Genomic DNA, 17,259 nt, shown 5'->3' on the forward strand with positions numbered 1-17,259 from the left:
TCGACCGCCAAACAATAAAACTGATCAAAACACTATCATACAAAAACAAACACATTCATTTGTATAGAAAATGTACATTGACTGACAATTACATAGTGACTGCCTTTACAATCTAAAGAACTCTAATGCAAAACATGTAACTGCAGATAATAAACAGATTGCACTGTGTACCTAATATAGTGGCCGCAGTGAGTGGATTAGAGATTACATTGCACTTTTCTGTTCGGATAACAAGTCCATATAGTCAGTCATCAACAGATGTAGTCAACATCATCAAGCTTGATAGACTTTTGGAGCCTTCTTGTAATACTGTGTCTTTGGATATCAAATATTAAAGATTTTTACAACAATTTTCCACCCATTGATAGTTTTTCTAACCATCCCAGACAATAAAAAATAACAAAATAAAATATAGCTTTTTACCACAAAAGAAATTGCCAGAGAGAGACTAATCCACACCTTCGTCTCCAGCAGGTTACTACTCTTAACAGCCTTCCACTGAGTTCACTAATGCAGTGCCTCTGGAATGCTACTGCTCAACTCCTGACTAGAACCAGAAAATATGAGTATATTAATCCAGTACTAAGGTCTCTGCACTGGCTTCCGGTTGCTCAGAGAATAGACTTAAAAACAGCTCTGCTTGAGTCCAAAACTTTTCATGGTCTTGCTCCGAAGTACACCTCTGACATGTTAGAGCCACGTAAACCATCTCGGCCTCTGAGAAGTTCAGGTAGTGGTCTCCTGTGGGCACCCAGAGTCAGGACTAAACTGGGTGAGGCTGCCAAAATCTGAAAACGATCTATCAGAAGATGTGCGACAATCCTCCACCTTGGCAATGTTCAAATCTAAGATTTATATTCAACCGTGCATGTGGGAAATGAAAGCATTTCATCAGCACTCCTCATTTTTTATTTTTTGGTTTTGCTTTGTTTTATGGAATGATTTATGGAATTTTGTTTAATGATTTTAGAAGGATTCTATGTTTTTATGGAATGATTTTATGAAGGGACTTTACCCTTCTTGTCTGTAAAGCACTATGAATTGCCTTGTGTACGAATGGTGCTCTATAAATAAACACGATCTTTGTTACAACGAGGAGGAACTTTCTGGCAACGACCACTGATGATAGACAGGAATCAGGAAATGAACTGGTGTGGCACTCAAAATAAAAGTCATCGTGTTTGATCTTATCAGCGTGTGTGAACTGAGGGTGCTTGTCACTACCGTGCTTACAGAGAGAAGACAACGTTTTTTTTGACAGAGCAGAAAATCAAATGCAAGTGTTAATGCTCTTATGAGGGAAAAAAAATCAAAGGTGAAATTCTTATTTAACCAGATAAACAAAGTTAAAAGGTAAGAACACAAACGGTTTTAGTGAGTAAAAAAAAGTCAACAAATGTGACAGTTTGAAAACCTTTTTGTCGCCAAAGTGAATCATCTTCCTTTTCTTGTGATCCTCTTAATGAGCAATGTATTAACATAAAAACTCCAAATTATTCAGCGTCTCGACAGCCATCGCCGCATGTCACTGGTATGAATGTAATATGAATATAATGTAATAAGTACATAGACTCCAGCAATGAGGATAAGCGGCATAGAAAATGAATGGATATATGTGATAAGTACATCATATTGTTTGTGTGCGGAAGTCATGCTGTTGTTTTGAAAGTACATCCGGAAGTATCATGTAGCGGTGAGGCATTCGTGCATCTGAGATGGTGATTTCACTTCTGTCAGAGATAATCGAGCTACGCTGTGGTTGTATGGAAGATGCTGAAGAAACGGGAGTGGCTGGTAAGTCAAACATCTGCTGACGCTTTAGTCAGACTCTGTTCGGGGCTCTTGACTTCACTCTTTCCGTTGAAAAACACCCACGGCCCTCCGGAGGCTCACATCCGGCCGCAATGCGAGGAAGGCGGCGGCTCTGCTTGTTCGCCTTTCGCTGTTAGCTTGCTGCTAATGCCCCTGGGTAGCACACCATGAGCCTGGCAGCCTGTTGACGGTGATTTATAGATATGGTTCGATATGTGCGCGTGGACGTGTTTAGTTGTACCATGGTCCAACTTTTGTTGGAATAAGCAGCGATGTCAGCCGGCAGGTGCCGCTTACTAGCTCGCCGGTCGAAGTCCGCATCGTGATGAGTTTGGAGCTCTTGTTATTTTATCAATTATTTTCTGTGTTTTTGTCGAATGTTCTTCTTTTTGTTAACTTTATCCGTAACGTCCTAATAGTCCGTAACGACTATTATCATACCTCCACGAAGACAAACTGTATTGTTAATTGTTTATTTGCGTTTGCTAAACAGCTGACTGGAAACACGACACAGGTCACCGTTCAATGAGCCTGTTTCCTGTTACCATATTAAACTTCCTGGGAATCTGTGATCCATAGCTCTCAATAATGACCAGCATAGCCTTCTCAGCTATGCATTATCAGAAGCACTGACCTACATTTACAACTTCAATTGCTTATGACACCCAAAAAATTATTTAAAAAATTAAAGTATTCACATAATAAAACATTTGTTGTTGCCCGACATAGAAAGTAAGAGTGAAATAAAGTTTTCTGAACCGCCATTTTTCTACATATGTACAGTACATGTACATACAGGTATATTCGTTTTTCAACATTTACAGAATAAACACTGTTTGCTGATTCTGTATCATTGTTGGAAACCAATGACGTCACTTGGTTGAATCCCAATTCCACCACTTATCCCTTCCCCTTCGTCTTACCCTAGGGTTTCCTCGACATGTAATTAATGGTGGTGCACCACCCTGACAAAATAGAAGCCACCACACCTTTGGTGAGATGAAGCCTCACAAGGCTTTGAACCATTTCAGTCAACTGGTTTGAGAAGGGATTAATTTTTTGAAGCTTCATGCACACAAAATCACCTGCTGGCCTTGGATACAATTACATGTGGCTGTATCTTCATGTGTGATGCATTGCATTATGATCAGTTTTGGCTTGTGTAAATTATGTACTACAAAACATTGTATAACCAAATGCTTCATCTACAAATTGTGAGATAACATGTACACTATATATATATAAAATGCAGAATGTTTTCTTGTCCATAAGTGCTTCTGGTATCATGTGATATGGCTAGTTTCATCAGGGTTTTATGTCACCTGGCATGGGCCCTTGCAGGCAGAGGACAGTGAAAGTGCTTGTGTAACTAGGAAGATGTATGAAGATGTATGCTTGTGTAACTTGGACAGAACCTGGGAGTTTTTATTGATTTTTTTATTCAAAAATACTAGTTTCTCAACAACTTTTGGTTTGCGGCGATTCTTCTTTTTTTAATACAACTTCTCCACTATGCTGAAAGGTTGTGTATCTTTGACAACCATGTCAACAAGGCCTCATCCAACTCTTGTTTTCTTGTGGCTGATAAAAACGTATGATTTTTCATTGGCACAATGAACATAAGTCATGGAAAATTGAAAATTTCTTAGTAATACTGTAATACATTATTATAATGTAATGATATTAGCCTTACCATGGTTGTGTGAAGGTCCAGTTTCAGCTTTATGTTCATGAAAGGCACGCTAATGCCTTAACATGGATGAGGTGTTATTATTGTACCCCAACTCCTTGAAACACAATAAGCACTTCACCTTTGAATAACAATGAGTGAAAATACAGGTCTTGAAATGCAAACATACCCCATCTCTTAATAATGTTGGATTTGGCCTACTTATTTGGACTGATCAAGTCAAAATGTTCCCACACACGAGAAATTTTTCTAGCTGGCTCCCTATCTTCTCTCTCTGAACTCCAAACTAACTCTGTACTAACCAAACCCTCCAAACTGTCGGCAAACACTATCCACACTGATTGATTCTCTCCACAAAACCCCAAATTTAAATGTATAACCTGAGGGGTTTATGTCAGTGAGTGACAGGCAAACACCGCGCCAAATTCTGAACCACTTCCCGAATCCGTCATGTGGTACAGCCGGGCAGCGAGGCTTTGGACGTCATCAATTCCGGACCCTTACCCCAATTAATCAAGCCTCGGTACACGCTTTGTGGAAGCGCCCACTCGATTACTCGACACACACTTTGAAGCCTTGGCACCTCTGGTGACATGGCTAAAATACAGTGTTCCCTCTTTTATTGCCGGGTATAAGTTCCTAAAATAGCCCGTCTTATGTGAAATCCGGGAAGTAGCGGCCTATTTTATTTTACAATTATTACAGAGGTTTTAAGGCTGTCAAACCTCTCAGCATACACTTAACACACTTTTCTCTGACAGGTATTAACATTTTGTCACATTGCGCTCTCATTTAAACACCCTCAAAGTTCAAATTTCATTTTGATTTTGATGATCAATCTGCATGTTTGGACACGAGGTGTATGCCACTCCTGACCTTGTCTTGTCCTGGCACTGTTCTGCTGTAGCGTTTTTGTATCTTTGTTAAAACAATATTGCTCCTGTTGTATTTTACCCCTCCTCATAGTCCTCCACGTACTGAGGATTTGTTTCCAGTATTCCTTAATGATGCCGTAGCATCACCAGCAACCAGGAAACAGGAATAACTAGCAACAACTAACAATTCAAAACATGACCAATATTGGAGTAGCAAAGTACTGAATATCTAATAAAACATGAGTGACATTATTGTGAAACTCAACAATTATGCTGAATTACTTAATTTGATATGCTTCTGTCGGCCTTCGATTTGCCGTCTTGTCAGCGGGAGTGTTATATCAGAGGAAACTCTGGAAACTGGTGCCCAACTACACTTGGTTTGTAGGGCTATACACCCTTTAGCACTTACCCCTTACCCCTTGATTTAAGGAGAATTGGGACACCAAAACCTGAATGCAGGGGTGGAATTGGGATTCAGCCTTACTAATTTGTCTCCTGTCTCTGACTGGTTTGCTTTTTTTATGGCAAAAAAAATGAAGAAGGGGTAAATACACTCCTGATCAAAATGTTAAGGCAACCTAGAAAATTAAAATAATTAATATTTTGCAGTGTTAGATCTTAAAGAGGTTCTAAGTAGACCTTCAAACTGCAAAACGAAGAAATGGGAGTGAGACTAAAAAAAATGAGTAAGTTATTTATTGCAAACAAGCATTAAAGGGGACCTATTATGCTTTTTCAACTTTTCTGACCTATAAATGTAGTTAGAATGTTGTATTCTCATGTTAAACAATGCCAAAGTTTCAGATAAGGAGGTGTGCTCATCTGGAAGTGAGCCCGTAAAGAAGTTTATGATGGCTCAAAACGCTCGGTTGGAAAAGGCGTGGTAAAACTGTTCCTTTGTGATGTCACAGAGGGGCAGACTTTCTTATATGGTTCATAGTTAGGAAGCACTTTGGGCGTGTGACCAATCACAGTGGAGTGGGCAATTAAAACAGACCCAAACATATGTCCCTGGCTGGGCCTGAGGTGGAGGATCCGATTGGCCCTCCGACAAGACTCTGGATGATCCTTTGCCCAAATGAAGGTTGTTACTGGTGTTGAGTGCAGTCCAGCAAACATGGCATCAGCAAGAGAAGGGTTTGAAGATGAAAAAAACGTCGTAGTAGTGGACCGAACCATGTCATGGAATCAGTCAGTCAATATGGAAGTTTACTTTTGGTGAATGTGGACATTGAACTGTTGCTACCAAATACAATACATTGTTTTAATCAATATTTAGAAAAAATATCACAACCAGTAAACCAACGTAGAGCACTTGGAATTGTTCTAACTTTCCCCCATTTATGACACCCCTGCACAGGAATCAAACATGCCCAAACCATTTTTTTTGATCAACTGACATCCTTTTTAATTTTAATGGTTGTTTGCAACAAATCTCTTATTCAAAAACATTTTTCTCACTCCAATTTATTCTTTTGAAGCCCTAACTCTTAAGATCCAACAGTGTAAAATGTAAATTCTTATTTTTCACCTGGTCTTAACATTTGGATCAAGAGTGTATTTTGTGACACACCTAATGTTAAAGATGTGCTGCTGGTTTCTTTCACAAACCTCACCTGCCACTCCTGCCGTATTTATGCTCCTGACTTCTGTTTTTTGATGGCCTCAAGTTTCCTTTGTCCTCCTCAGTATGACGTTGTCATCAGTTACTTTATGCAGGTCCAGCCTCAACTGGTTTGGTGAGGTGCAGGATTGTTCTAATTCCCCAACATGCTGTCAATGCATGAATGATTCACTTATCCATGCCTTACAGGTGATAAGATGATACAATAAAATCCCTTCTGTACAGCGTTTGGCGTAGGTTTACAGCTTTTATGTGTGTGTATATTGTAACTGGTAATGCTATTCTTGTGGCCACTTTTAAAAGCCGTTCCTCTTCGGACCAGCCATTTTTCTGATTTTTACTCATTTTTCAAGGCACATAGAATATTGTGTTATTGAGCTCTATAGACATGGTATATGCAAATATTAAACTCTTGTCTTTTATCAGGAAAAAAAGTGTGTTTCTACCTTTAGCCTTTTCGCTTCCTGGTTGCTGCGGAGCATGTATATCAATGGGAGAGATGCAGGCCTTATAAATGGGCTCTTATAAAATGCACTTCTGCTATCTTGTGGCCGTTTTTTCGGCACCAAACATGCTCTCTTTTATTGTGGTGTTACATCAACACCTCTTTGTGCTTCTCGTGTAAATAAACGGAAAATACATCTTTGGGAGCAAGCAAGACTAACTCTAATAACAATGACGATTTTTGACACTTTTAAGGCAAGGATGACTAACTGGCGGTCCAAGATCAGACCCACAAGCCATCCTGTACGGACTTAGAGTCAAGAAGTGTATAGTAAAGAAATTATTTTTCTATGTTTTGGCGGGGTGCTTTCATCTTGATTGCAGGCGTTACGCAACTAGTTGGAAACTATCACAGTATTTAACCTTACGATGGATTATCGATGCACTCTCGCTGTGTATCATGTTGTTATGAAAATATAGCTAATCTAAATGTCTTTCACGATTTCTCCTCAGTGGGTCTTGTCGCCATTTTTCATGTCATCCAGGATGCACTCTCTGTGCTTGTGACAGTTTTTGTTTCATTCTATTGACGTATCACAATGTTGTTATCATGAGCCATGCAAATCGTGTGGTATTGTGAGATACCCTTAGGTTTCCAGCCCTACATGATTCTACTAAGCAGGGCTGCAACTAATAATTATTCATGTTGTTTAATTGGCTAATCGATTAATCATTGATTGTTTCAGTCAAATCTGTGTATTCCAGGTATTAAACATTGACACTAGAGATGAGCTGGATACTCAATAGAGATGAGTATCTATTACGGATTATGCATTATGGCCGGGCATATGTTTATGCCTCGCCCACTCCGAGTACAGATACGGATATCATTTCAATGTGTCAACAGTAACAGATACAGATAGTGGTGTACTCACTCATCCCTAAATACAGAGACAGACGACAGAGAGAAGCAAAGCAAGTGACAGAAAGAAGAAAGAAACGAATGAGATTTACAGATAACAAGGACAGTGATATGAGAGAGGTACGAGAAAAGTGGATGTGTGTGCTGTGGGAGGGTGGAGCATCTGCTTAAGAAAACATTGAAGGTAGACGGGAAATAGCAGAATTGGTTGTTAGTGTTGGCATAAGCAAATGTGGAATACAAACAGACCGGTTAAGTTATGTTCTGAAATGCGGACCTTAGCATATATCACAATTTTTTGGGGGGATGTATCATGATAAGATGACACAAAACGATATCAAATTTAAATTCAGCGGAGTCTTGTTTAAAAAGCTACAAACCTTAAGCATATAATGAAATACACTTCTCATATTGTAAAGCTCATTTATTTATTGGTAACACATTTTTCTAATGGGATGACAGCCTCTGCACACATTGCTACTAAGTCTTCAACAAACTGTAATGACTACGCTTGTAATGAAAGAAGATGTCGTCACCTATGCAATTCCAACTGTATATGAAATATATTTTTTATGACACTCTTTTGTTTATGCAGATATGGGGCAAAAGGCACTCTTACTTTGAAGGACTGTCACTGAAGTATGTTCCATGTGTGGGGAACGTGTACTTACAGCTAAGACAAGTAACGTTCAAAAATAAACGTGCTTCTCTTATTTTTTCTGCACCTTCCTTAAATTAAAGCCGTAAAACACAACCTGGTGAAAATATACTCATCGAGCCTGACAAGCTAACTCCTGCTACCTTCAAGTCACCCTCAGGAAGAGGAGATTCTGCCAACTTTCAACGCTGTTTATCACCATTTCAACATGTTTCGATCGGGAGGGGATCGTTCAGTGTTTAGAATGACCGTTTTGGGTGACTTTGAATGCACCAGGGGTGGAGGAGGCGTGTTATTCGGGGAGCCAGGGAAGAAGCACTGGGGTGGTCAGTTGCACTTGTTTTGGTGGCGTGGTTACGGCCAACAGTAGCCATTATTGTGTGCAAAAAGACCTGCTCATTAGTGACCACAGTCGTGTGACTTCAGTAGCGTTGGGGACGACGCTACAATACAATACATTTTATGTTACAATTTCAAAACATGCAATATATCATATGACAACTAAATACACTCGGATCATTTTAAAAATGATTTCAATGAAGACATTAACTTTAGTGTTAATGTATGAGTCCCCTGTAAATCCTGCATGGAAGTGAAGTCGACACGGGAGTTAACACTTGCATGCTCCAGTTATAACGTTGCAATAGTCTTAGCTAATGATGGACGTGTGAATTAACAGCTGCATCGATCTTTTTTTTTTTTACAGAGATGCAACTTACACGACGTTAAAACACAGTAACAAGTTGCATTTATCTGTTTACTTCAAATAGATGCAACTTGTGCAACATTAAAATGCTGTGGAGAAAGTGAGATATGCTTGTGTCTGTGAGGGGGATGGTCCACAGGAGCAGCTCAGAGAGACAGAAAGGGAGCAACAGACTCTCCATGCAGCTAAAAAAGTTAATATATCAGCTCCATTTTCAACGATATTGATTAATCTGTGATATGTGATAATCGACCCCGATATATCAGTCAGCCTCTGGTTAGCAATATCATACCGAATAGTTGGCTGTTGGACTATTTGATGTTTGTGATCCATGTTGACCCAAGTTACCTCAATGCATGTGTCTTTATTTGTGTGTGTCTATATGTGCCCTGTGATTGGCTGGCGACCAGTCCAGGGTGTACCCCGCCTCTTGCCCAAAGACAGCTGGGATAGGCTCCAGCACCCCCACGACCCTCGTGAGGAAAAGCGGTAGAAAATGAATGAACGAATGAATGTGATAATCAGCCCCGATATATCAGTCAGCCTCTGGTTAGCAATATCATACCGAATAGTTGGCTGTTGGACTATTTGATGTTTGTGATCCATGTTGACCCAAGTTACCTCAATGCATGTGTCTTTATTTGTGTGTGTGTATGTTGCAGCTTTCCCACACACAAGAGTGCAGTGAAGATGACAACATGGTGCCTGTGCTAAGCTCCAAAAAAGCAAGCGAACTGGCCGTCAATGAAGTGGCTTGTGCCCTTCAGGTATGACCATGTCATCAGTCCGTTCATCATTCAGCATTCTACTCTGTTTAAGACTATTTTGATCCAGACACCAAGAATGAGGCTGAGCGTTTATCTTGTTATGTCTGCACTGCAGGCCAACCTTCAGTATGGGCTGAGTGAGGAGGAGGTGGCTCGTCGCAGGATCTACCACGGCTGGAACGAGTTTGACATCAGCGAAGAGGAACCGCTGTGGAGAAAGTACATCTCCCAGGTAAGATGACATGGCCGCCAGCGAATCTAAAGTCAACAAGATAATAGCTGCTCCTTGGAAGTACTGTTGGTTGTGTTGTTTGGATGCTTATATGAACTTGCTGGTCTCTCTGAGGCTCTGCCCACCTCCATTTTGTTACATCATCTCCTTCTGATCAACTCAGGAAAGGAGGAACGGTCCTGTGTCACTCATCACACAACCACCACTACTGATACAGTGTGCACATTAGCGAGCATGCATACAGACCAGTTCTGTCCCGCTTGAAACCAGGTCACTGGGATGTTGGACCTGAAAATAGAATAGAGTGCAAGACCCCTTTCCAACAAACCACACCCATAACCTGAGGGCAGCGCTTACAACAGAAGCCTGTTTTCATCTGGCATTTTGACTTTATTCCTAATCTGAAAGTTTACTGTTGTTGTTGTAGTAATGGACTTGTGTTTCTGTTCCTGCAGTTTAAGGATCCGCTCATCCTGCTGCTGCTGGCGTCGGCTGTCATTAGCGTTCTCATGCGCCAGCTGGATGACGCTATTAGCATCACTGTGGTGCGTTAAGATCTGTTCTTTCTAGAAGATTCACTTGAGCGACGTCAGAGAAAATCTGATCAACTTGGATGGCGTTAGCATTAGCATCATTAGCACCGTGTGGTGTCCCCACCAAAAGATAGACTGTGTTTGGATTCCTGACAGGCAATTATCATTGTCGTGACCGTTGGCACCAGACGATGCTAATGCTTAGCATTAGCATCATTAGCATTGTGTGGTGTCCCCACCAAAAGACAGACTAATGTGTTTGGTTTCCTGACAGGCAATCCTCATTGTCATGACCGTTAGCACCACATGATGCTAATGTGTTAGCATTCGCATCATTAGCATCGTGTGGTGTCCCCACCAAAAGACAGACTAATGTGTTTGGTTTCCTGACAGGCAATCATCATTGTCGTGACCGTCGCCTTTGTCCAGGTGAGTCTGACTGGAAGACAAGGTGCATAATGGGAAAATAAGTCCTCCTAAACACTGCCTTTGTTTATTCTACAGGAGTATCGCTCTGAGAAGTCTCTAGAAGAGCTTGGAAAGCTAGTGCCCCCAGAATGTCACTGGTATGAAGTATAACCCTGATGGAGTAATCGGGAATATGTAGATGCATGTTGTGAAAACTGGGGTGATATTTCAGTGTCAGGGAAGGTCAGCTGCAGCACATGTTGGCCAGAGAACTGGTTCCTGGAGACACCGTCTGTCTGTCGGTGGGAGAGAGAGTCCCGGCAGACCTCCGCCTCTTTGAGGTGAGCACCCGCTAGCATGCATGCGGTGCTCAATCTGCACTGCTGCTTTGATTGAGCCACCTGATCCAACAGGCCACCGACCTGTCTGTGGATGAGTCCAGTCTGACGGGGGAGACGGCGCCCTGCTCCAAGTCCATCTCCCACCAGCCGTCCGCGACTGACGGCGACATTGCTTCCCGCAGCAACATCGCCTTCATGGGCACGCTGGTGCGATGTGGAAGAGCCAAGGTAGCCAAGCGATGGTGAATGTACCACTCTGGAAGCTTCTACAGAAACACACTCACATTTCTTCTCCTTCCTGTCTGTTAGGGAATCGTCATAGGAACAGGAGAGAACTCTGAGTTCGGGGAGGTGTTCAAGATGATGCAAGCAGAAGAAGTACGTCTCCTCTTATTGTCTCACATGCGCACATATTCAACCTACTTACTGTTTGCGTTTTTCAGGCCCCGAAGACACCTCTGCAGAAGAGCATGGACCTGCTAGGGAAGCAGCTGTCTCTTTATTCCTTTGGCATCATTGGTCAGTTGGTATGACACGCGTCGTCACGTGTCATTGTGTGCTGCTGAACACGATGCGTCTACTTTTTTCAGGGGTCATCATGCTGGTGGGCTGGCTGCAAGGAAAGAGGATCATGGACATGTTCACCATAGGTGTCAGGTACTTTCCTTTCACAATCCATGACATGGCTGAGGTATACATGTACATGAAAATTGCATTTAATCCTTTGAACATGTTCAGTCTGGCAGTGGCAGCCATTCCCGAGGGTTTACCCATCGTGGTGACAGTGACACTGGCGCTTGGCGTGATGCGCATGGTGAAGAAAAGGGCCATCGTCAAGAAGCTCCCCATTGTGGAGACGCTGGGTACGACACAAAAATCGGGATAGCCACGGGAGTCGCGTGACCTTCTATTCTTCCCAACAGGATGCTGTAACGTCATCTGCTCGGACAAAACCGGAACACTGACCAAGAATGAGATGACTGTCACGCAGATGTTCACATCTGATGGGCTCCATGCTGAGGTGAGAACACCACATTCCATTCGCTTCACGACATGACTCTTTTGTCTAGTTGTTAAATCAATGTTCCTTGCTTTCATTGTTTTTGCTCTGGATCCCAGGTGACAGGTGTGGGCTACAACGGGGACGGAGAAATTCTAGTGGACGGAGAGGTCATCCACGGCCTTTCCCGCCCGTCGCTCAGCAAGATCGTGGAGGTCAGTCCCTGGCTGAATGTTTGCACACTGTGGAGATTTTCACACCATCACTGACACAGTAAATAGAGTGCTAACTAGTGTGTGCGTGTGTGGCCGACACAGGTCGGCTGCGTGTGTAACGACTCTGTCATCAGAAACGGGACTCTGCTGGGACGGCCCACAGAAGGAGCGCTCATCGCCCTCGCCATGAAGGTAGTAAGACTGTGTCCATGTCACTCAGTGTGTACTTGTAACTACCGCATTTGTGCTGTCAAGATGGGGCTGGAGAGCCTGCAACAGGAGTACGTCCGCCAAGAGGAGCATCCCTTCACCTCAGAGAAGAAGTGGATGGCAGTGCGCTGTGTTCACCACACCCATAGGGTGAGAGGCGGTCACTCCTTCATTGCCTCTTTACAGTGTGGAATATTTGTATGGTATGGCAGTCTCATTTAACATGTCACCATGGTGTTGACACTGTGCTGCTTCAGGACGAGGTGGGGGTCTTCTTCATGAAGGGAGCCTATGAGCAGGTGATCCAATTCTGCAGATCCTACAACAGCAGAGGAACCGCACTTCCCCTTAACCAACAACAGATGGAGCTCTACCAGCAGCAGATCAGTTATATGGGCACTGCTGGCCTCCGAGGTAAAGATACCAACTTGATGTCACAGAGGAAGCTGCCACGTTTGCCTCCCATCACTCTGTCCAGTCGAACACTCTGTCCCTCTTTTCTTAGTTTTGGCCTTTGCTTCCGGTCATGAGATGGGGAGTTTGACCTTTTTGGGGCTGGTTGGCATCATCGACCCTCCCAGGTCAGGGGTCAAAGAGGCTGTGGCCACGCTTATCAGCTCTGGCGTTGCCATCAAGATGATCACTGGTGACTCCCAGGAGACTGCCATGTCCATTGGTGAGTGTGAGGGACGGCGGGAGACTTGCTGATAAGGTCGCCATGTTTGCATCCATCAAGTGGTTGTCAGATGATGATGATGATGGTAGCTCAATGTGTGCAGCCAGTCGACTGGGCCTCTCCTTCAAAGGATGTCAGTGCCTGTCGGGAGATGAAGTGGACCGCCTAGACCTGCAGCAACTCTCGCAAGTTGTTCCTCGAGTAAGAATGCACACACAACACCTGAAGTCTGAAGGAGGTGCTCCTGAGCATGTGTCTATGTTTTGTCTCTGCAGATCTCTGTGTTTTACAGAGCCAGTCCCAGGCATAAGTTGAAGATCGTCAAGGTGACCAAATACACACACGTCATGTCAGGACATGACAGGAAGTACAACCTGAGACACCCTTCCCTCTCTCTATCTTCTCGTCTGCAGTCTCTCCAGAACATTGGCGCTGTGGTGGCCATGACGGGCGATGGAGTCAATGACGCTGTGGCTCTGAAAGCGGCCGACATCGGTGTGGCCATGGGCAGGACGGGCACAGATGTCTGCAAAGAGGCGGCTGACATGATCCTAGTGGATGACGACTTCCAGACCATCATGTAAGTCCCATTAATTCTCTTGTTCTTCCTTTGTTTCTCCACTCTTCTTTCTTCTTACCATGTGTCTTTCTTCCTTTTGTTTTTGTCCTTCCGACTTCCTTCGTTCTTACTTTTGTGCACTGATGACTTGTGCTGGCAGGTCGGCCATCGAGGAGGGGAAAGGTATTTACAACAACATCAAGAACTTTGTGCGATTCCAGCTGAGCACGTGAGTGTGGGAATACTTCATTTTTACAGTCCCGCAGAAATGTCAATAACCATGATCCTCACCCCCCCCCACTGACCTCCAGGAGCATCGCTGCACTGACGCTCATCTCCTTGGCGACACTGATGAACTTTCCCAACCCCCTGAATGCTATGCAGATCCTGTGGATCAACATCATCATGGACGGACCGCCCGCTCAGAGGTACCAGAGCGGTGAAGCAGGTTGTGTCCGCTGGCGTCAGGGTGAAAGTAATTGTAACATTTCATTCGTTGTCAGTTTGGGCGTAGAACCGGTGGACCGTGATGTCATCCGCAAGCCTCCTCGGAATGTAAAAGATAGCATCATCACGCGCAGTCTCATTGTCAAAGTTCTGGTGTCGGCCTTCATCATCGTCTGCGGGACACTCTTTGTCTTCTGGAGAGAGGTAGTGTTGATGATGATGGTGATAATGCAGACGGCGCCTAGACGTTTGTGTTTGCGTACAGTTGCAGGACAACGTGATCACTCCTCGAGACACCACAATGACCTTCACCTGCTTCGTCTTCTTTGACATGTTCAACGCACTCAGCTCTCGCTCACAGGTGATGCTTTGTGTTGACAAATCTACTGTGGCCATGTTAACCGCATGTCGCCATGGTTACTGTGCATTAAGTAACATGTTGGCGTACCATCCTCAGACACGTATGGTCCACGAGATGGGTCTGTGCAGCAACAGAACCTTTTGCTTTGCCGTGCTGGCATCCATCATGGGTCAGCTGCTCGTCATCTACTTCCCGCCTCTGCAGAGCATCTTTCAGACAGAGAGCCTCAGCTTCTTTGGTGGGTGTCCTCCATTACTAAAAATTAGCGAGTCATCAAAGGGTCCTCCCGTATTTGATGGCACAACCTAAAATCATTTGGAATTTATCATCTGTCTAGGATGTCCAATTCCTAATAATAGGATATAAAACAATATGAAATTTTAATTCAGTGGAGTCTGGTATACAATGCTACAAGCTATATGCTTAAATACAAGCTCAAATTGTAAAGCACATTTAATATTGGAAACAAAGTGGCTAACTTTGCTAATGGGATGTCAGCCTCTGAACGCATTGCTTCTAAATGTTCAACAAACTCCAATGCCTGTTTGTGATTAAGGAAGATGTAGTCACCCATGCAATTCCAACTGCATATGGAAGATATTTTTTATGGCACTTTGTTTTGTTGACGCAGACATAGGGGGAAAAGTGTGTATTGAAAATGTGGTTTCATTTTTTTACACATAGCAATTATGATGAAGATCTGACCTAATTAACGTTAACATTTTGTGATGAACCGCTGTTTTTGACGATCAAAGTTTGTTGCCATGCACCGCCCACATCCTATGGCATAAGCTTAAAGGGGAGCTATTATGCTTTTTCTACTTTTCTGACCTATAAATATAGTTACAATGTTGTACTCTTGTGTTAAAGTGTCAGATAATGAGGTTTACGCATTTGGAAGTGAGCCCTGAAAGAAGTTTGGGATGGCTCAAACACTTGTTTCGTTGTTTTTGTTGTAAAACTGCCTCTTGTGATGTCACAGAGGCCTGGACTTCCTTATATATAAACTCTCTGCCCTCCTCAATGCCTCCGCAATGCCTCAAAAGGGAATGATTGATTCCCTACCAGCTAAAGAAAGGCATTTTAAGCAACAGTCTAGTCAATGAAATACAACTGAATATGTTAATTCTGGAAGAACTGGAAAGCTTTCTGTGCTGGTTATTGTATGTAACTGCTCTATAGGAGTCCATAACTCAATACAAAGGGCTGAAAATGAGCACAATAGGTCCTCTTTAAATACTATATCATTGCCCAAGTCTGTAACTTTCATTTTGATTTGGACTCAAATTCCTTAGGAGGAGTGTTTCACACAAAAATTGCCGGTCTAAACCAAAATGGAAGACCTTTTATTTTATTTCACATTTTATTGAATATGTCCTCTCAAGGTAGACCCCTGTTCAACAAATTATGTTACTGTCTGTGCAACTGTTGGAAGGGATTTTTTTTTTTTTAAAGGGGGCGCTCCTTAGTGAATTTTCTAACATGTGCTAACATGTGCGTTATGCTCTGTCTTGGTGGTGCAGATCTTCTCTTCCTGGTGGCACTCACATCGTCAGTGTGTGTGGTATCGGAGGCCATTAAGAAGATGGAGAGATGGCGAAGAGGAGAGAAAAACCTACCCACTGACTACTTCCACGAAGTATGACGTTCTGGCTCCTCCTGTTCGGAGGAACAAGACCAGGATGAAGGTGACGGAGTCTGAGGGCTTGCAGGACCTCCCGCGTTAGTCAGGAGAAAAGACAATTTGGCTGCTCTCACCCATCACACCATCACCCACATTCCTGGTCTTTCCCGTCCCCTTGAGGATTCCACTGACAACTACTGAGCCTGCTTCCAGGAGGTCAAAGGTTGTGATGCACTAGAAGGGAACAAACATGGAAAGCTCCTTATAACACACACACACACCCCTGCTTTGGTTGACTCTGATGACGTGCTTTCAAGTACGACATCTACAAAAGGCACAGCAGGCTAGCAAGCTTGCGGTCACACACAAGCTAGCGAGGTCAGCCCAGCGGCGCAAAGCAGGTGTGTTCAGGGTCCAAACGCCCGCCTGCTGTAGTCCTCCTGTGCCTTAACGGAGTCGTCATCATCATCGCCTCGCTCTTTTCCAAAGGTTTTTAGATACTGTACATGTTGTTTTTTTAGGTTTGAATTTCATTTCTAACAATAGAATAAGCCAAATGAATCACTATTAAATCATTTCTTTATTACGAAAGAAATCTAAACCAGTTTTTGTCAAATCTTGACCTTTAAGACTCCCATAGCGACCGTCTGACGGCCAAACACAATCCATATTGAAGAGTTTGTGTTGAAGGTCTCATGACCTGTCTTGCCAGGTGTCTTTTCTTGTGATCATGTGACCTGACAGGTCTCTCTTCCTTTCATCATGGGACCTGTCTCTCCAGGTGTTTTCTTCTTTGCTCCTGAGACTCTACTTCCTGATCATTCCATCAGCTTTGTGTCTGCTGCAGGTCCTCACAAAGCACATCAGTCGCCATTCAACTAATACGTTCTAGAATATTCTAGTAAAACATGACTACTTTTATAGTTCTGTATACGGTCACTCGTCCAACCGTTTACCCAAAAGAAGCTTGAATAGTATGAATATATATTTTTAATAAGTAGACATTCAAAGTTGTAGTGAGACTGTGGTGCATTGCTAAGAACAAACATTTTATTTCATTTTGGACGTGTGCTCACCGGCTGTTTTATTTATTTTGGGTGTCACATGTTAAATAAAAGGATCTTTACAAGGCCCCAATGTGTATTCTGCGCA

The 17,259-nt window shown here is 43.1% G+C and overlaps 1 protein-coding gene across 1 annotated transcript; it reads left to right on the forward strand.

Annotated features, from left to right (window-relative positions):
* Positions 1-1,664: 1,664 nt before the first annotated feature.
* atp2c1 (ATPase secretory pathway Ca2+ transporting 1) lies at positions 1,665-17,235 on the forward strand. Its single transcript, XM_058052847.2, has 27 exons — positions 1,665-1,794; positions 9,397-9,501; positions 9,617-9,733; positions 10,189-10,278; positions 10,660-10,695; positions 10,771-10,832; positions 10,907-11,015; positions 11,088-11,243; positions 11,325-11,393; positions 11,459-11,534; positions 11,606-11,672; positions 11,754-11,878; positions 11,939-12,036; positions 12,135-12,230; positions 12,333-12,422; positions 12,486-12,590; positions 12,698-12,854; positions 12,946-13,116; positions 13,220-13,317; positions 13,392-13,442; positions 13,530-13,696; positions 13,836-13,904; positions 13,987-14,103; positions 14,179-14,326; positions 14,388-14,483; positions 14,580-14,721; positions 16,007-17,235. Exons 1-27 carry the CDS (start codon positions 1,771-1,773, stop codon positions 16,126-16,128), a joined length of 2,763 nt encoding a protein of 920 aa, XP_057908830.2. The 5' UTR covers positions 1,665-1,770; the 3' UTR covers positions 16,129-17,235.
* Positions 17,236-17,259: the final 24 nt, after the last annotated feature.

Source organism: Doryrhamphus excisus, linkage group LG5 (assembly GCF_037039965.1).
Source record: "Doryrhamphus excisus strain RoL-2023G ecotype Guam linkage group LG5, RoL_Dexc_Guam_v1.1, whole genome shotgun sequence".
Taxonomy (NCBI): Eukaryota; Metazoa; Chordata; class Actinopteri; order Syngnathiformes; family Syngnathidae; genus Doryrhamphus; species Doryrhamphus excisus.